General features: G+C 28.3%; 1 protein-coding gene across 1 annotated transcript in view; it reads right to left on the reverse strand.

The window, feature by feature from the left end:
- The window catches only part of LOC124499280 (gamma-aminobutyric acid receptor subunit beta), a 43,992-nt gene extending 30,453 nt beyond the window's left edge, over positions 1–13,539 (reverse strand). The window contains exons 1-3 of the mRNA XM_075728667.1: positions 11,896–13,539; positions 5,476–6,862; positions 4,676–4,773 (exon numbers count right to left, since the gene is read on the reverse strand). Of these exons, the coding sequence (XP_075584782.1) occupies positions 4,676–4,773; positions 5,476–6,569 (1,192 nt within the window). The 5' untranslated portion in view covers positions 6,570–6,862; positions 11,896–13,539. The remainder of the gene's footprint in view (positions 1–4,675; positions 4,774–5,475; positions 6,863–11,895) is intronic.
- Positions 13,540–16,077: the final 2,538 nt, after the last annotated feature.

Below are 16,077 nucleotides of genomic sequence, written 5' to 3' on the forward strand. Positions count from 1 at the left end.
AAAAACATGAAACTTGGTGATAATTTTATGTGTTTGTGAGTGTGTGCGTGGGTTTTTTTCCTGTTCCAAGTAAATAAGCTTATCTATGGGTATGCAAAAAAAAATTCAATGTCACTAAACAATTCTGCAACAAATAAAACAAAATGAGAAACAAAAAATTACGAGTTCTTTTATCATATCAACAAACCATCAATAACATTTCATTCCATTTCATTATTGACAGATGGTGATAACAAAATGGTCCATAGACACCAATTATCTGCTTTTTCTTTAAAAAACTAAGATTGAAATCCTGTCCATAATTCCTGAAAATTTCATCAAACTCTGAGCTACGGTTCTTAAGATATCACGACGACCATGCTTTTTGAAAATTACCCAGCTTAAATAAGATATTGATAGCTTAAAAAGGAATCCTAAATAATTTAATAGATAAATTTCAAAAATTTCGGAAGTTTCATTAAAGAGCAATCAACAACAACAACAACCGATTAACGCAAAAAGTAGTGGATAATTCGAATGTTTTTTCCTTTTGGTTATGAATGTCTATATGGATAAATCTGATGGATGAAAGAATTTTTCATGAGTTTATATGTTGCGTTTAACGAGTAGAGAAAAAAATCGAAGCAATTAGATGTCTAAACATTATTTTTTTGGTGGTGGTCATCTATTTTCACCATTTAATAGCCATCAAATGAGGTTATATATATTTTTTTTTTTTTGCTTCAACGGGGATATACGATTTTTGTGTATGTATTAGAGGAATGAAAATTATTTTTACTATATTTCTGATAATGTCATTGTCATCATTAACAGTAAGTCAAAAAAAAAAAATGTTCAATGATCATATTGATGATGATGATGATGGTTATTTGGCTATTGGTAAATGAAAGAAAATCAAACTGCAATCAATTCTTAAACTACAAAAAAATATATATCCTAGTATCATTAGACGATTCCATTTACCAGTTTGTTCTTCTTCTTCTTCCTGTATAATAAAATTTTTATACAAAAATAGACAGAACGAGAGAGAATAAACCTATTTTTGTTTTTGTTGTTTTTTTTCAAAATTCTTAGCACGATTTTTCGCGGCTCTTTTTCACATGTTATGTCTACACACAGTATATAATAACAACAACTACAACTACAACTACAACAACAACGACAACAAGGTTTTTTTCCTGGCCATTTTTATTCAATCGGAAAGCAAAAATTCAAAAAAGCTTCATTCTTTTCATTTTACAGTGACCAAAAATCAAAAAAAAAAAAAAAATTACCCTGATATATAATGAATACGGAAAACAAGCTTTCATTCAGTGTTTGAACATTTTAATGTTTTGTTTTCAGGTTCCATCATCATTTGTGTAATCCAAAAAAAAAAAATGAAAATATATACGCAAGCGCTTTATATTATCATTTTAATCAATCTTTAGTGGTGTTAATTATGACGAGTGAATCATATCATATCATCATAACTCAAGTTTCAATATATTAATATTCAATGGCTATTTCCAAATACTTCCGGTTAAAGTTGTTAATTTATTAATATCAACCAAACATAATACGATAATATCCTGGGGTTATTCACCAAACACAAACATTTGGGACAAAGAAAACCTTTTGCTATTTACATTCATTCTCATTGAATTAGAACACATCACAATGTATTTTTGATATTCAGAATTTTTTCCACAGAATCATCATGTTGTGTTTGTTTGTTTGTTTTTTTTTTCTTGTTCATTTATTGTATGTGTAGTGTATTGAATCATCAAATTTAACAAGAAACGAAAAAAAAAATATTATCATCATCATCATAATGAGTAATAAAGTGATAGTAAAAAGTAATTACCATTGTTAATCATTTTGGATGTGAAATAATAATGAAGAAATTACTTGCAAAGAAAAACTTAAAAAAATTACGACCACTTTTATCCAACAAACAGAATGGATGAAAAATTTACATACAGTGATGATATCCACTGTGTGTGTGTGTGAGTATATTATGGAACCAAAGAAATTTTTCTTTCATATCATTTCCAGACAATTTCTTTTCCATATCAAGATTATTTTCACATCTTTTATATGATACATTAACTATACACACACACACACACAAAATATCTTTGTTTGATTGTAAGTTTCTTTATCTTTTTTTGTAGTATCTGATAAAAAGGGATCACTTTTCTTATCAGCTGTAGCCAATTTAAATGTCAATTTTTGTGTTTCTGTGTGTGTGTGTGTGTGTGTGTGGGTGTCGCAAATAATTTTCATACCAATACAACAAGAGCTTGGAACAATTTATATGTATAAGTCTACAATTAAAATTATTTCCGTTTGAAATGATCATTCTCTTCTTTCTCTCTCTCTCTCTCTCTCTCTCTCTCTCTCTTTGTGTGTGCGTGTATGTCTGACGTTTTTGCACATGAAAATGATAATCATATCATTTGTTCTTGGATGCATTAACTTTTTATTATTTTTATTCACTAAAATCACAAGGGACCACCTGATACCTGATATAGTGGAATAAACATAAATATATTTGCTACTACTATTCCATTATTGGCGTCAATGATTATTTTGCAAACTTCAATCTATCTATCTTTATTATTCAGTACTAGATTTGTTTATTTATTTGTTCAAGAATCGAGCATTAATCATATACAGATTCAAGCTGTTGTTGCTATTGTTGTTGTTGTTGTCGTTATTGTTATTATTGTTATGGCTGTATTGTGTTTTGTCAAATGGAAAAAAATCACGTCCATATATATGGGGAAAACACTTGAAATACAATGGACAAAAAAAAGGAACATCAAGTTTCATAGAATATTCTACTATAGAATTGTATTGCTATATCAGGTTGTTATTCTCATCTTTTCAATTATTGATCAAAAGTTTTAAGTTTTAAATCATCGTCCAATGCATTATAGTTATTGCGTGATTCTAATCATTTTTTTACACAGACACCACACACACACACAAACACACATGTACACATTTTATCCATAACAAAAGTTCATGGAACGATGGTCTATCACGATAAACCGTGTTGGCCAATTCAATCATTCATTCATTCATTCATATTTATTCTAATCGATGAACGAAAAACTTTTTTTTTTTTTTTTTTTTTTTTTTTTGTTCATTTTTCTCAACAAATAACAAAAATAAAATTAAGCATCATATATACATATAAAAGACCGTTACACGCACACATGATTTCCGTTCACTGATATAGAATGTAATAATATTTCTATTATTATAAATATACTATGAGATTGTATACATCTTTTTCGTCTGTGTGCGTGTTTGTCTAATCTAATCCAATGATAAAAATGTTATTTGGGGTTTTGTTTATGTCAACATTGAACAACAACAACGACGACGACAACAGAAAATAAAACTTTGTTAATGTCAATCAATGGAGTCTCGAATATATATATATATTGTATAACGAACAAAAACAATTTCAAATTGATTCATATTCCAAAATCATTCAGCAACCAAAATTGACAGCTTGAAACAGCTTGTAATACCGAAACAAAAAAAAATGAAAATCTCAAGTTTTTTCTCTGTATTTTGTTGTCAAATGTTCAATGTATACAACAACAACTATTCATGAACAAAAACAAATCGCAAAATATTTGTCTGTCGGTGTGAATTTTTCGAAATCACAATATATAAATCATCAATATCAATTTTATTATTTTATTATTGAAAATTTGAGAATTGAGAAAAATAAATTTTCAATATATAATCACAATAACTTGGCCTGAATTATTGTGGTAGAATTTCCAAAAAAAAAAAAAAAAATAAAAGAATTACAAATTCAAATCATTCATGTTCACCATCAATTATGTAATGAGATTCATAAACGACATTAATTACTATTGTCATCAGTGTCGATATGATGAAATTGTATAATTTCAATTTTAATAGTTTAATTATACCAAATCAAAATCAATTAGGCTTGATTTATCTTTGTGTGTGATGAAGCTTGAATAAGATTTGTCGTTAAATTAAAACGCTAGTTTGAAATAATTGTCATTTTTTGGTGATGTTAACATTGAAACAAAGCGATTTCTTTGAATTTTCAATTGAAAATAGACAATCCATACATTGATTGTCTACAGATCAATGATAAATAAATGCAGATTGCATTCTGTACTCTCTATTGCTATCTCTGATTATGGCTGATGACTTTCATTTGGCTGATGACATTATATGATGTCGATGGTGACTACTAATACAATTTCCTGTCGCGTGACAATGTATGATAATTCATTGATTATTGAAATAACAATGATTTTTTTTCTCTTCTCTTTGTTATTCTTGTGAAAATGTGGTTTGTGATAATACAGGTGGATGTATTAATTTTTTTTCGAATTCGTCGACACCATCATCACACATATATACAAAAAACACACACACACAGACACAAAACACACAGATTCATCAATTATTATTCGCTGTTTTTTTTCTAGAATATATGAAACTCAAACACAAACATGAACAAAGGTAAGCTATAGAATTTTTTTTTAATTTACTCAAACTAATTAGATTTTTTTACCATCATCATTTTCACTATACATATTTGCACGGAAAAAATAGATCAATCTAATCAAAAATGAAATGAAATTGGAAAAAAATAATAATAATAATAAAAAAAGAAAAAAAAACTTACCTCCATATTCGGGCCGTACACGTTTATCATAGCCACTATCGAAAAAGGCATTCAAAATTTTTGTAATATTACTACCGGCGTCACTATAGGCGTCAGATCTATAAATTGAAATTGATTTGAATTTGAATGTTTTTTTTCATTCATTCATTCATTCATTTTTGGAAAAGGAAAGGAAAAATAGAAATAAAGAAAAAAAAATGAAAATGAAAATAGAATTTATTTTTGAATCACATTCTCATTTTTTTATAACACCAACACCAACATCGACGTTTTTTTTTGGATCTTGATGGTGATGAAAATAATGTTTAGAAATGTTTGACTATATTTTCAAATTTGTTTTTCTTTCCTTCCTTTATTTTCTTTTTCTTTTTTTTCATTCTTATTCGTATTTTTAGTCTTGTGTTCATCTATTTTCCTGTGATTGAATTCAATAATAATGTTAACAATTGGTTTTTTCTGCTTCGATGATTGCTATTTGTTCAATGTATGTGTGTGTGTATTCAAACAACATTCATTGAGAATAATGTTTTTTACATTGAAAAATAATTCCCATATATATATATATATAAACCATCAAGAATTCATTAAAGAGAGAAAGAGAAAAGAATGAAAGAGTGAAAAAAAGAAGATAATAATTTTTGTCCCTTTTTTTTCTTCCATGATAAACATATTTGTCGTTTTTTTTTCGATTATGCAAATCGCTATGTCGAATGTATTCGTTGTAAGTTTGTTGGGTTTAAATCCATGTTCACAATTGATTTCGTATGAAAAGAATAGAATAAAAAAAAAACCAAACTTACTTATTCTCAGGCTCATGTTCGCTAATTTCTTTATCATTTTTAGCTTGAGCACCAAAATTCATAAATAAAATCAATATAATGATGATCTGAAGCAATAATGATGTATGATGATTTTTATTTAAAAGTAAATTCTTCAATGAAGATAATAATAATAATAATAATAAGGTCACTGACGATATTGGAACTATAGCTCTTGTCATCTTGGCCCTTGACTTGAGCAATAGACTCGATGAAGAGCCTTGATGATGATGATGATGATGATGGTGAAGAAGGGCACCAGACGTAGATGTATAATATGATAATGATGATGCTGATGATGATGATGATAACGATGATTTGGTTGAACAACAATGATGAGATTCGTTACTATCAATGGTTGAATAAACCGGATCAATGATGATGGTTCTCAACAATTTATGATTATTATTATTATTATTACTATCATTCTCATGATGATCATCATCATTCTCATCACCATCATCATCATGGCCATTGTTTTTGTCATGTTGATAATGATGTTTGTTTCTATTTTTGTTGTTGATGTTTATATTTTGAAATTGTTTGAATTCGCCATCGCTTTCGTTGAAAATATGGATACCACATTTTCCACTATTGCCACCTTCTTCTTTTTCTTCATTTTCTTCTTCTTCTAATAGATCACAATCATTATAATCGTCATTGTCGCTAACAACTATGATATTATTATTATCATTTTCTCGAATAAAAGAATCATAATTCAAATCATGGTCGATTGATAGTGCTGATGATGATGATGATGATGATCCAAGAAACGTTTTCGTTCGATGACGTTGTCGTATTTGTAGCCGTCGTCGTTTTAGTTGTTCTTGATGTTGTTGTTGTTGTTGTTGTTTTCGATGATGGCGTTCCAATTTAATGAAGCGCATTATAGATGATGAGAATGATTGCAATGATTTGGATTCTGTTGATGATGTGGATGAGTAGTGAAATTGTTGTTGTTGTTGTAATGAGCAACTAGAGAAAGAAAAAAATGTCGATGATTGTGATGATGATGATGATGATGATGACCAGAATGAAGCTGAAATTGATTGGTCTTTTTCAATAGCTGCCGTCATTTTTATTGCTATTTATTGATTAATAGCCATCTATGTCCATTTTGTTGTTGTTGTTGTTGTTGTTGTTTGTAGGCCGTTTTGGATTTTTCTTGCATTTGGCTTGTAGTATTGATGTTTATTCTTTCACTATTGTGATTTTCATTCCATTTTGATTTCAATATTTTCATTGTTGTTGTTGTTGTTGTTACTGTCGTTCCATTTATCCATGATGATGATGATGATGGTAATGATGGTGATAATCGTTTTATCGTACACGACATTCTGTTTAGAGCAAAGAATGAGTAGATATAATTCTGTTTATTAAATATGATGAAAAGAAAGAAAAATGAAAAAACAAAAAAACAATTTAGAAAAAACATTTCTTTACGAATGGAAGAATTCATAAAAATTATTGTAATTCAATAAGGTCAATGTAATATCGATGTTGACCTTGTGATTCAATTTTTTTTTCAAAAATCATTTTCAAGAATTTCATCAATCTAAATACGTCATCATGATCAAGAATCAGATGAACAAAATATTTCTGAGCCAATATATTCAAGGAATAGTGTCTATTCATATAGAATGTAAAGAAAAACTATACAGGGTTGAATTGAATGAAATTTTTTTTTTTTTGGTATTTGTAGCCTTTGGTTGGTTACTTTCATTATTTACTCTACCCATTCCCGCATTGTGGTACAGAATTAATTTTTTTTCATATTTTTTTTTTGTAAAATTATGTTTGTTTTTTTTTGTTATTTTTCATTTATTTTTAACATTTCACTTTTTATCCTGAAGGCGTGTAAATAGTGGCATTCTGTTCATCATCATATGTGTACAATATATTGTCCGATTCTAAATGAGAAAAGACAAAAAAAGTGGAAAAATTTCATTTTTTTTTATCCAATGTTGAAATCGAGAAAAGCCAATTTCTCGGTGATACTACTACCATGGTGATCCTACAATCCAATTTGGAATTTCATCCAATAATTTCCACCAGATGAAATGGTATGTTTCATATATAACCAATTTAGCAGTATTTTTCTTTTCTTTTCTTTTTTATTTTTTCTGGTATATTTATTTATATAATCATCATTATTTTTTTCTTATTATACTTTGTTTTGTTTTGTTTTTTTTTTAATTTCTTCTGGTAACTATGAATGATGATCATAGTAGTGAGCTAGTAGTGAGTATTATCATCCACCTAAATTCGAATGTGTGGATTGATGGTAACAACAACAACAACAAAAAAATTGACCGGCAATTTTCCGAACAAAAAAAAAGGTTACAAAATTAATGAAAACTTGTAGAGAAATTTTTCATTTCTGTGAAAATATCTCATTGGGCAAAATAAAAAAAAATACTAAAACTAGGAGGAGTGTATGGGCAAAAAAAAATCAATTTTCATTTGATTATCTTGCTTGTTTGGCTGATTCGTTTCGAATCTCTTTCTTCTTTTTTTTTCATTTGTGTGCCTAGTTTACTTTTATGTTGAAACTGCCAATTGGTTATTATTTTTAGTTGCCAAAAGTTTGATGACCAAAAAAAAAAAGTTTTTTTTTGCTGGAAATTATTATTATCATTATTATTTGTCGATTGGTCCTAAGTGTATCATCATCATCATCATCATCATGGATCAAATTTGGAACCTATTAACACAAACGATTTATACTTTTTTTTCATGTTATACATGTGTAATATATATAGATGATTTCGATATAAAAATAAATTTGTATGTTCAACAGAATTAAATGTTATATATATATTGATTGCTGTTGAAATTTTGTGTTTTTTTTTCTCTCCTAAATTTTCTCTTTCACATTTCATGAATTTCTAGTTTTGAGTCGACATTTATTTTCACAAATAATGAGATGAAAACTTACAATGACGACAAATAAAATGATGATGATGATGATGGTGTTGATGTTTTGGAGAGAGAAATTGAATGATTCAGAATCGATAATCAAGTTTTTTTTTACACGATTCTTCTTCATTCAGTCAATATTTTTTTTTGTTCACCGTAAAATATTAAAACAAGCAAATAAGATGCAAAAAAAACTACAACAACAACAACAATTTCTATTCAATAATCAGAAATCAATAATGCACATTCACACACTCTCACTCACACACACGCAAACATTATTTTTGTGTGTGTAGGAAAGTAAAATATTTGTATATTGTTTGTATGTGAGAAAAACAAAAAAAGAAATGTTATGGTAATTGTTCTAACTTCCTCACTTTATTTCATTCTCAATATGTGATTCCTGAATATATCTGCAGGATACGATACATAAAAAATATGCCGATGTTGATGATGATGATTGGGGTTTCTTATTTTTTTTTTTTTCATTCGCCCACTCACCCACATACCCACACACACACACACACTCAACTTCTTTACAACACAACGGGATCCTTGTTTCTGGTCTGTTTGTGTGTGTATATTCTTGGTTTATGGTTCTTTCAATTCATTCATTTTTTTTTTTTTTTTTTTTGAAATGGAAAAATTTTCCGCTGACCTAAGCACACTATACACCATGAGATGTTGATATAGCACAGTATAAAGAATTTCGTTGTCGTCGTCGTCGTTGTTTTTCTGTCTCTTCTCTTTGTGTGTGTGTGTGAACTATACATTTTTTTAGATGTAATCTAATATTACTTATAAGACATCTCTCAACATCTATTTCTTGGCCATCCATTCGTTTTATTTGAAAGAGAAAAAAAAATCTTTGACAGGCTATGACCGAATTGGTTATATATATATAATATATAATGCTAACCAAACCAAAAAAAAAAAGAAAAGATTTTTCTGTTTTGTTTTGTTTTCTTCTTATTTATGATTCAGGTTTTTTTTTCTTTTTCCCATTCTTTGTTCGTTCGTTTGTTCAATCGTAACAAATCGATGAAACATCCACCAAAATGAATCAACCGTAACAAAACAAAAAACGAAAAAGATGAACATTGTAGCATGTTGTGTGTGTGTGGTGTATCATATACCCAAACATCAATATACAAAACGATAATATATATATATATATTGAAACAAAAAAAATGGTGATCAAAAAACGTGTTTATCATCATCATTTTGATATAAAAATAATTGTTTGAGACAAGTAGTGGTCTAAAAATGGATAAAAATCTGGTCCATTTTAACAACAACAACAAATAAGATTTTATAAATTTGTACCAATCATCAACTCTGTGTAAAAAAAAAATTACCATTAAATTGACATTTCATCGAGATAATCAACAACAAACATCCATCTGGTGTTTTTTGATTTATTTTAGTGTATTTTTTTTTTGCTAATTTCTGTAAAGACAAAAAATTTAATTGAAACATGAAAATGATTGACTGAAAACAAAATAGATAATAAAATCAAAAAAAAAAACACGAACAGAATATTATTATATCATTTATAATGTAACTATTTATATGAATGAACAAGGTAATTTACCACACCAACACCAAAAAAAAAATTCCATGTCCATGTTCCTGGATCATAAAACAGGAGCCAAACAAAACAAAACAAAAAAAAACGAGTAGCCACATAATGAATAGCAATCAAACTCGGTTATTATTGTTCAATTTTATTGTTTTGGTTGTTATTATTATTGAACTTTTGTTATGTTCTTTTTTTTCGCATAACTAAATATATATATATTCAGATTTTTTTTTCTGGTTCATATTTTATTTCATAACAATTTTTTTTCTGCTTCAAATTCTATTTGACATGATCAACCACTGACCAAAATGAACTGACCGATTATTTTAAAATATGTATGAAGCCTTTAGAAAAAAAAAATCAAACGCCATATCCAAGCCGAACATCATCATTTTTCATCCCTGGACAACAATAACGAAGATGATGATGATGATGATGATGATGACGGTATCAGCGACAGCATTACAACAAACATTTGAACCATAGAGCAGAAAATTTAACCAAAAAGATAGAAAAAAAAAACATAGAATAACAAAAAAGAGAGAAAAAACAAACAAATTTTGAATTCCGGACGACAAACTTTTACCCGCACACACACGCACACACAAACACACAAACACAAATGCTCATGAACATGGACAAGTCACAATAAGTTAATTCTCTTTCTCTTTTTCTCTATATTCTCTACATTCTCTATTCACATGAAAATAATAATACCATTCATTCCAAAATGTATGTGGAACAATCAACAAAAAAAAAACAGTTTAGCTGAATAATTTCTTTTTTTTTCGTTCATCTTGTGTTCACTAATACTCTGCCATTTTTTTTTTGTTTCGGTTTTGTTGTTGTTGTTGTTGTTGTTGTTTTTTCTGGTTCATTTTCTGGTTGCAAGTTATCAAAACTAATACAAAACAAACATGAGAATGAAGATAGAGAGGGAGAGAGAGAGAGCGAGAGAAAGAAAGAGAAAAAAAAACAACAACAACAACAAATTTCTATCATCTTTTGTCTTTTTTTTTCACCCTAAACGCCATTGGGCACTATTTTTATTATTATTATTATTATTATTCCCGACATTCAAAGAAGCACAAAATGAATGAGAAATAAAATAAAAAAAAGCCGAAACATTTTGAATTTGAAATTTTCTATTTTCACCAGTTGTCATCGTCATTGTACGTTTTTTTTTTTACTTTACTGAAATTCTGGTCATATCTTGAATTCAAAATCATCATTGTACTACTACTACTAGTAGTGAGAGATCCAAGGCTCATTTTATGTCCACTCTTCATTCATTGTCTGAATTCATACCATATTAGTGTAAATGTATGTGTGTGTGCGTTTTTTTATCTATCAATTTCATTTCAAATCATTCAGGCAAACCTCTGCAGAAAAAAAGGGAACCGGAAAAAAATGTTTGGATGAATAATTTAATGATCGGTGACAAGTTTGTCTTTTTTTTCCTTTTTCTTTTTCGTCCTTTTTTTTGGGTTTTCGTTGTCCATTTTTTTTCAATTGTATTCATAAAATGGCAAACATACACAAACACAGCATACAGGGAGAGTTTGCATTTGTCCATTCATTCATTTATATTTATTCATCATGTCAATAAGTTTGTATTCATTTTCTATGATATATGAGGGATTTTGGATTTTGTTTTTTTTTTCATATTTTTTTTCACTCGTGAAACAAATGTAAAATTTCACATACATGTCAGAATATTATTATGTTTGTGTATGTGCGTAAATTGATTAATCCAATATGATGACGATAATGATGCAAATTCTAACGCCTACATTCTAATTTAAACCTGATTACACACATACACACACCATACATGCACAAAAACGTATAGTACAAAAACAAACTTATGATTTAAATGCGATTATAGATTATAGACTAACTTTTTTTTCATTATTATTATTCAAATTATAATGAGATCATGATGAATGAATTGTTGATTTTTTTCTTTTTGGATTCTCTGATGAAGAACGATCAATATCAATAATCGGTAGTAATAACAACGACAACAGTAACAACAGATTGATGACGATGGGTAATGATCAATAATAATAATAATGATGATGATGACTATGATTGAGCAATTTAATTTGATGAGATGATATTCAAGATAATGATTTAATGATTATAATGATGATTGATTTTAGTTTTTTATTTTGTTTTTTTTTGGGCTGTTTTGGTTGTTAATATAGAAATTATATAATAAAATGAAATTCAAATGGACAAAATCAGATGAAATGTTTTAGAATAGAATAGCAATTAAACCATATGAATCGAATTGAAATTGAAATCACAGAATATTTCTGATGGACATTTATTATTATTTTTCTTTTGATTGAATGAAATTGTTTGATTGTTGAATAGAAAAAGATTCAAGCACTTGCACATACACATATGCACAAATTTATAGAATAATTTTAAAACACTAAAAGCAAAAAAAATTCTTTATTCATTTTTTTTACAATTCTTTTCTCCCACTTTTTTACTTTCATTTTCGTTTTTTTTTCTCTCTCTTTCTCTTTCTCTAACGCACACACACACACATAAATCAAACGTTCCAGAAATCCTTTTTTTTCCTTGAATATTTTAAAAAATGAAAAGTTTTTTTCTCTCTTTTTTTTGTTTTTGGCTTAATTCAAATATATGAACAAAGTAATCAAGAAGATTTTCTAGCCTATAAAAAATTCAAAATGATGATTATATGAAGGAGAAAAATTGAAATCTAAAGTTTGCATGTTTGCATGGATCACAAAAATATATTTAACAGACATGCAAACATACGGATTTTATTTTTTTTTTTTTTTTTTTGCAAATTTTTTTTTTCACCAGAATTCACAATTCACATTTATTTTTTATAGGATAATATATCCAGGAAAACGAGATGAGTGTGTGTGTGTGTGAAAAACAAACAATCGAAAGTGGTAAAAATTTTTTTCTGTTGTTTTTGTAACGAATCAAATTTGTCGAAATCGTGACTGTGTGTGTGTGTGTGTGTGTGTGTGTGTGTGTGTAGATTGGTGAATGATGATGATGATGATTATGATGAATTTCACGAATAAAGAAAAAAGAAGAAGAAATGAAATGTATGGAAAAAAATGATGTATTGATAGTAGAATTTAAGAAAAGAAAAGTACACAACAACAACAACAAACTAGCCGTCTTGGAACACGTTGAAATATAATATTCAAGTCATTTCACAGTCACAGAAAACACATACGCACACAAAAAAAATGAAATAGAATAGAATTTATTTCATTCATTTTGATGATGACCAAGTCAGGCAAAAAAAATGAATAAATGAATGAAAACATTTAAATTGAACAATAAAAAAAATGAAAACTTTAAAACAAAGCACGCCCCTCATTTCACTCATACAGACAACTTTTCCAGATTTTCTGGTTCTGGTTTTTTATTCTATCACTTTTTTTTCTAGTTGGTTCACAAATACACAGAGTGATCCAAAAAAACAATGTGAAAACTACTGATATTCTTTCGTAATGAAAAAATATATCACTATTCAAGCATATACAGTCGATTTATGTACACTGTGCAATGAGCTGGTTCATTCTTGGATGTTCTTGTATTATTGATGCTGCTGCTTGATGATGATGATGATGAGGGTACCCGTTATTTTTTCCAATTCTAGGTCTTTGGTCCTAGAGTTTGTTCGGATGATGTTCACTGTTTATCGTGTGTGTGTGTGTGTGTGTGTGTGTGTGTATGTGTGTATTGTTGGTGGTGGTGGTGGTTGAATTAGATATCTTTACTTCTTGAGGTTTTTTCCTGATTCTGGTAGCCCTCATCATGTATTACCGGAATGATTTAACAGAAACGAAATATTGAGAAAAAAAAACAACAACAATAACTGAAACCAATTCAAGAATTTATCCTATGGACAGACGCAAACAGAAATATTTGGTTGTACGTCAAATGTATACACATGCTTCTCCTATTTTTGAAAGAGGAGGATGGAAATGGGGTTCTGATTTTTGCTGCTGTTCATGTAATTCGGTTTCTTCATCCGTTTGTCCATTCTTATTATTTATCCATTCATACATACATCCATCCATCCCTTTGTTCGTGGCATGTGTGGGAATTTTATTTTTCTCTTTTGGATCACTGAAGAATATTCTTCTTTTTTTTGGAAAAGCACAGAATTATAAAGAATAAATGAAGGAAAAACTGAATAATAGATAGAGGTATGCATTTGTGTTTGTGTGTGTGTGTGTGTGTGTTGGAACAATGTTTTGCTCTTATATATAGAACATTCCGTTGACATTTGTATTGGAATTTTATTTTTTTCCGCTAGACCATGAATTGAATGAGGAGGAATTTTTTTTTCTCTGGCTTCTTCCTCATCCTCCTCGAAAGTTATTATACTTTTTTGTGGAGCATTTTTTTTGTTGAGTATATGATGTCCACATGTTCCATCGTTTTATAATTCCTGTATATAAGTACACTGTCTGTTTATATAAGTGAAAGCGATTAATTCAAAGTTCACTCACAGCCCCTTTCAAAAAAAAACTGAATTCTTTGGGATCAGTCGAAAAAAAATATAGTTTCCATATATAATTATATCAGCACTACAACCACTATCATCATCATCATCATCAATATATATTCTGTGTGTGAGGCATACAAATAAACTAAATAGACCGACTAAAACATCCAAGGATTCTGGATAGAACGAAGCCGACAGAAAATTATCATCATTATTGAGAATGCGTCATTACATCCATCCAAAATGTCCCTTTTTCATTGAATATCATCGAATGCTCGTCATCATCATCATCATCATCCTCATCGTCGTCGTCGTCATCTTTGTTGTCGTCGGCTGAAAAAGAATATCTAGAATAACTTGCAAAACATTGAAATATCCACATTATATGAGTTAACCATCCAGTTCAGGGTATTACAGACAGACACACATACACAAACACATAAATTTGTACTGCTATTGACGTTGGTTTTGCCCGAATTTTTCTTTTCTATCAATTCTCTCTCTCTCTCTCTCTTTCTCTCTCTTGCTCGAATGAAATTGGAAGACAAGAAACACAAGAAATCTGTTCTGAGAAGAATGAAAAAAAAGAGAGAGGGAGAGAGAAAAAAAAGAGAAAAGAGGTTTAGTTAGTCTGATAGTTTTAACAATAAATAACCAATACTACAAATAATATTATGCAACTTTCTATTAGTTTGGTTGATTTTCTATTAATACAAACAAACTTTCTTCTATTACAGAATTTTTGTATTAACGAAGAATTTAAAAAACTATTTCCTATTAGTTGTTTTCTTTTTTTTTATTTTTTTGGATTGTTTTGTTGCTAAATTCAGTTTTTTTTTATTTTATCTCAATTTGTTTGTCTGTGCGTGTGTGTGTATTTCATTAGCTTACTTTGTATATAAAAACCAAAGATCAATCGAGATGGACTTTTTTTTTGGTTTTGAATGCTTCAAGAGAATCTCCATTTTTTTTTGTTTGACAATATTTTTTTTGTCCGAAGAACAAAATCGGATTGTCAAATGATTAGAAATAGAATAAAAAAAAACAAATGAAATAAAAGAATAGAATCCAAGAATGAGAAATAGAGAGACAGAGTAAAAATAAACAGAATCTTCAAGTTAAATTGAGAATTCAATTTAATAGTAGTAATTTTCTTTTTATGTATGACAGTTTTTATTTCTTTCTTTTTTTGTTTTGTTTTGTTTTGATTTGACATTACTAAATTGATGAATCAGTCAGATTTATTTTTTTTTTTTTTGCCCTAAAATGGAGATTTGAAATTCCGATTCCTAGCTGATGAATAATAAAATAATAAAATGGACATTGAATTACTTATAATAGATTGGTTTTGGAATCAATTTTTTTCCATTTTTGGTTTTTAAGGATGCAAAATTTGGTATATAAAACCAAAAAAAAAAAGAAATATGAAAGACCACACACAATATCGATATATCGACGAAATCAAAAGAAATTCTGAAACGATAATCTTGTTGGATAAACATACATAAAGTATGAATTCTATGGAAAAACTGGAACAAAAAAGAGCATGTAAAAGAATTGAGAT

The sequence above is a fragment of the Dermatophagoides farinae genome, chromosome 2 (assembly GCF_024713945.1).
Source record: "Dermatophagoides farinae isolate YC_2012a chromosome 2, ASM2471394v1, whole genome shotgun sequence".
NCBI lineage: Eukaryota > Metazoa > Arthropoda > Arachnida > Sarcoptiformes > Pyroglyphidae > Dermatophagoides > Dermatophagoides farinae.